Consider the following 5,724-nt stretch of genomic DNA (forward strand, 5'->3'; position numbering starts at 1 on the left):
TGAGAAATCAAACAGTACAAAGCGAATGAATGAAAGAAAGAAAGAAAAAATTGTGATTGAGAGAGAAAGTAAAAGGTATATACTATGCTAGTATGTTGTACTATATAAAAGTATATACTTATTGGGATTTGGGACACCCTACTTTTGCGGTCAAATGAAAAAGATCAGAACTCACTCGCTTACTGGGAAGGTGTTTGTGACACGAACGGTGGCTTTATTAGGCTTTTTATTTATGGAAACAAAGTTTAAGTTAGAATGAAATATTTTTAGAAACTTTATTAATGGATATTAGCCTTAGCACACACTGTTCGCGTAAGCAATGATTTTTATTTTTTATTATTATTTTTATTTTATACACACTGTTCGCGTAAGCAATGATTTTTATTTTTTATTATTTTTTTTATTTTATAAATTATTTAGAAGTGCTATTTCTACGATAGTTTTATAATTCTTTCTCAATAAATTATAAGTTGTAAGTTGTTATTAGTTATAATTTAAATTCTTTTTTTAGCTTACTTGTAATAACTAATAATGACTTATCACTTATAATTTATTGTGAAAATATTATTGACATAAATTTTTTTTTTTCTAATTTAGTGTTATAATTTTATATTAACTTATCTCTTTTAAATTTTAACACCACAAAATTCACATTAACCTTTGATTGCAAAAAATAACACTTTTCCAAGGTTCCACCCAAATTGTAAAGATGTATACATCGAGTTCTTGCAAAGGAAATAAATGAATATACAAAACTAAATCAACATGTACCTAAATATAAACACACTCACATTGGTGTTAATGATTCCTCTTCTACAATTGACTTTAGAACTGTCAATGTAGAAGAGAACTATACACTTTCAACTAATTAAATGACGAAGATAATAATTTGCCCAAACATACCCCAAATCCTCACAGTCTCATATTTACTCCTTGTATAAGAAACATACCTTTTTGAAAAGAAAAATGGTAATGAATAGGGCTGTCCAAATCCATCTGAAGACCCAACCCACCCAAAGAAACTGACTGGATTTGATCTGACGTCGGCCGACTCGACTACTCAATGGCGGGCCTTCACCACAAGAAACCGACTCCGGCGAGTCGGCTTTGGTTTCCCTCCCCCAAAACCAGAAAACCTCGAACCAGTTGACGTACTAAGAATTTCCAGCGGAAAATTTCGAGATTCCAGTGAAAAATACCCAAATTCTAGCGAAATTTTCTAGATCCGAGCAAAAAAAAAAAAAAAAAAAAACCCAAATTTCGGTGAGATATCAGGTAGATTCGATGAGATTTCAATGAGATCCGATGAAATCTCATCAAATCCAGTGATATTTCAATTAGATCTGGCGAAATCTCACCATTTTCTCAAAACTTTAACTCCGACTGACCCATCTACCACCCGTTGAAGGTCTAATTCGCTCGATCTGACCAGTCTCTCGATCAGCGGTGGGTTGATGGCTACTCCAGGGGTGGGTTAAGCCCAAACCTGATCCAACCCGACCCATGGACAACCCTAGTAATGAAGTAAGAAAAAAATTGTGGAGATCAAAGAAACTGTGTAAATAAACTTGAGAAAGAGATTAAAAAAAAAAAAAGATTTAAAAAAAGCGTTTTATTAAAAAATTATGGAAACAAAAATACACAAACTAAAAAAATTAATAATATCAGCAATGTCAAAGGAAACAAACCTTATTGAATTTGAAGATGGTGATGAAGTGAGTGAAAAGTTGGTGCAATCCAAAGGCCTATGCAAAGAAACTGAAAAGAGACGCAGATGATGTGTACTAATTTTTAGGAAAACATGTATCAAATGTGTGTGAGTTATCTAAATAAGGACTGTGTATACTAATTTTTAGGAAAAAATATGTATCAAACTTTTAAAAATTTGATGATAGTTGTGCAGCCTTTTCATTTTGAAAATAAGAAAAAGGGAAAAAAGAAAAGAAAAGAAAAGGAGGAAGAGAACTTATATTTCAATATTAAAAATGGGAGATACAAAAGAGGCTAAAATATAGGATATTGAAAATGAGTAGTTTTATGTGGGAGTTAAACATATATATTTACCGGATTGTACTTAAGTTTTGTTTCTATTTAAACTTAGATTGAGGATGCATTTTTGAACCACATAAATGAAAAACCGAAATAAGAGAAACCCCTTAAATAGCAGTATAGACAGGAAATTTTTTTTTACAATTTTTCATATTTTCTATAAAAGTAGTATCAATTGTTTTAAAAAAAATATTTCATTAACAAATGCAATCGAGATTCCAGTGAAAAATACCTAGATTCTAGCGAAATTTTCTAGATCCGAGCGAAAAAAAAAAAAAAAAAACCCCAAATTTCGATGACATATTAGGTAGATTCAGTGAGATTTCGATGAGATCTGATGATATCTCATCAAATTCGGTGATATTTCAACTAAATCTGGCAAAATCTCACCATTTTCTCAAAACTCTAACTTCGACCGACCCATCTGCCACCCGTTGAAGGTCTGATTCGCTCGATCTAACCAGTCTCTCAGTCAGCGGTGGGTTGATGGCTACTCCAGGGGTGGGTTAAGCCCAAACCTGATCCAACCCGACCCATGGACAGTCCTATTAATGAAGTAAGAAAAAAATTGTGGAGATCAAAAAAAAAAAAATGTAAATAAACTTGAGAAAGAGATAATAAAAAAAAAAGATTTAAAAAAGCGTGAGATTATTAAAAAATTATGGAAACAAAAATACACAAACTAAAAAAATTAATAATATCAACAATGTCAAAGGAAACAAACCTTATTGAATTTGAAGATGGTGATGAAGTGAGTGAAAAGTTGGTGCAATCCAAAGGCCTATGCAAAGAAACTGAAAAGAGACGCAGATGATGTGTACTAATTTTTAGGAAAACATGTATCAAATGTGTGTGAGTTATCTAAATAAGGACTGTGTATACTAATTTTTAGGAAAAAATATGTATCAAACTTTTAAAAATTTGATGATAGTTGTGCAGCCTTTTCATTTTGAAAATAAGAAAAAGGGAAAAAAGAAAAGAAAAGAAAAGGAGGAAGAGAACTTATATTTCAATATTAAAAATGGGAGATACAAAAGAGGCTAAAATATAGGATATTGAAAATGAGTAGTTTTATGTGGGAGTTAAACATATATATTTACCGGATTGTACTTAAGTTTTGTCTCTATTTAAACTTAGATTGAGGATATATTTTTGAACCACATAAATGAAAAACCGAAATAAGGGAAACCTCTTAAATAGTAGTATAGATAGGAAAAAAATTTTTTACAATTTTTTATATTTTCCATAAAAGTAGTATCAATTTTTTTAAAAAAAAATATTTCATTAATAAATGCCATCTAGAACCATTTATTTGTTCATAAAAAGTACCATTTTTTATTTATTTAAAGTGATTTATTAGTGTTTTTATTTTTTAATAGATTTTTTAATTTTTTTTAATAGTTATGAAAGGTGGACTATGGACAATTTATATTCTATGTCTCTGTTAAGAATATTAGGAGGTGTCAATTAAAGTGCAAAACTCTTGTGATGCTTTATTATTGTTAGTATTATTATCAAGGGTTATGCTAATGAGTGCCCTTAGGGCCCTCATTAATAATTCATTTTAAAAAAATTTTGATATCACTTTTATGGAAAATGAAAAAAACTGTCAAAATATTAATTTTTTTTTCATTTCCCATAAAAATTTTCTTTAAATTGATTATTAACCAGTGTTCTAAGGACACTCGTTAGCATTTTCTTATTACTAATTACTAATTTGTTGGTCACATAGATAATATACAAGTATTTGTTCTAGTTCGTTCGAGACAAAGGATAGTGAGTTTAAAATTTAATGAAGTTGAAAATATATTGTAAACTCGAAGATCACTAATAGGTTTGTATAGAGTAAAATAGTATTTAAAAAAAGAAAAAAAAAAAAAAAAACAAACAAACAAACAAAGAGTGAAATAGTCTTCTCAAATATTACACTTCTTTATATAAAAAAAAAAAAGAAAAAAAAAGAAAAAGAAAAGCATTTGCTCTTGTTTGGCCACTGGTCACAAATGTTTCCGGTTTGGATTATCTTATCTAGAATGAGTTTAACCGTTAGCCGTTGGTTTACCAGGGTAAATATTCGTTGTTCGAGTTAGAGAGAAGATGACGAGTCTTGGAACTTTCGACTGACATGACATGGCAGCATTTTATTGGTCAGTTTAATCCTACGTTACAAACTGCAGATGATAAATCCAAACCAAACCATATCTATTAATGTATCTTCTCACTTCTCAAAGCGCAAAAAGTAGCATAGTTTTAGAGATTGTATGTATGTAGTTGGGTTCCTAGTACAAAATCCAAGTAGATGAGCAGCTGAGGAGCTCAAAGAGTCGGTAAAGACACCAGAAGAAGAACTACCAGAAAGTAACAATGCTTCTTCTCTCTCCCTCTCCTTCTCTCTCCACACCCACCCACCCTTTTCTTGTTAAACACAACCTCTGCTCCAGGTTCTCTCTCTCTCTCTCTCTCTCTCTCTGAGTTTCTCTTTTTTGGTATATATGTATGTGTGAATTTGTTTATGCATGCATGTCTTTCCCTCTCCAAGATTTTTTTTTTTTTTTTTTTTGGGTCTAATGCTGTGTTGTTTGTTGGCAATCAGAGACCTGACCAGAACTATTGTAAATCACAAGAAATGTAGAATACATGACAAATTCCAACCATGTGCATTTGCTACTTCAGAACCCACTTCCCAAAATGGGTTTTGCAGAAGGGATTTGGTGCTCTTCGGCCTATCTTCCTCATTCTCTTTAATCTTTCCAACTTTAGGTAATTTGCACCTGTTCACCTTTATTTTTTGGTTAAAGCTAGGCTCTGTGTTTGCTTTTATTTTAGATTCTTTGTACACTTTGAAAAAACAAAAACATTTGAGGGAAATTAGAGTTTCGATGGGCAAATGGGTGGATATTCTTATGTAGTAATGACTTTGGAAATGGATTTTTTATTCATTTCTTCTTCTGTACATTCTAAATTATTTTCATTTGTCAAAATTTCAAAGAGTTTAAATGGATTTAAAATTCATTTAACTAAGCCTCTCTTGCAGGTTCTCTTGCTGAGGAAGAGTTGAAAACGGCTCCACTAGTTGATGAAATAAATTCCTATTCATATTTGTACCCAGTGGAGTTGCCATCCAAGAAGTTCCTCTTCAAATGGTAGGCCTTCTGCATAAATAAATAAATTTTTTGAAGGCTTTTCATTTAAAACAGAAGGGAAAATCATGCAATTTTTTTTTTTTTGATGCTGGAAAATATTTTCATTATGAATCAGCTAATTGTTCCTAAGCATCTAAGGATGTGTTGCAACACATCTTTTTCAATGCTTTATAGATTAGAGAAGATTGGATTCTAGATATGAAAACTTTCACAAGTCCGTCTCATATTCGAACCATTTAAAATATATAACCGTTTCTATGTTTCGTAAAACATTTTGAAAACCATATACTTTAAATTCACCAAAGCATTCAATTTTTTCTTTGTTTACAATCGGGATTTTTCTGTTCAGAACCTCTAGGATAGTCTTTCCCAAAATTAAAATGTCTTGATTCTTGAAATAATTTATGTAAAAGCAGGCTACTTCTCTTTTTTTATTTGATAATTCCATGGTTGGGGGTGGGGGATTTGAACCCTAGATGTCTCCGTTGGAAACATTAGGAAGTGTCAGCTAAGTTACAAGGCTTTGGCAGTA

At 31.1% G+C, this 5,724-nt stretch overlaps 1 protein-coding gene across 1 annotated transcript; it reads left to right on the forward strand.

Moving 5' to 3' along the window:
• Positions 1–4,209: 4,209 nt before the first annotated feature.
• On the forward strand, positions 4,210–5,192 carry LOC111983025 (psbP domain-containing protein 5, chloroplastic; the record flags this gene model as incomplete). The annotated part of the gene is given in 3 exon segments (XM_065768195.1): positions 4,210–4,490; positions 4,643–4,809; positions 5,084–5,192. Coding segments are annotated over 3 exon segments (353 nt in total), but the record flags the coding sequence as incomplete, so codon positions are not given.
• Between the last annotated feature and the right edge of the window lie 532 nt (positions 5,193–5,724).

Source organism: Quercus suber, unplaced genomic scaffold (assembly GCF_002906115.3).
Source record: "Quercus suber isolate HL8 unplaced genomic scaffold, Cork oak 2.0 scaffold_902, whole genome shotgun sequence".
In the NCBI taxonomy this organism is placed as follows: Eukaryota; Viridiplantae; Streptophyta; class Magnoliopsida; order Fagales; family Fagaceae; genus Quercus; species Quercus suber.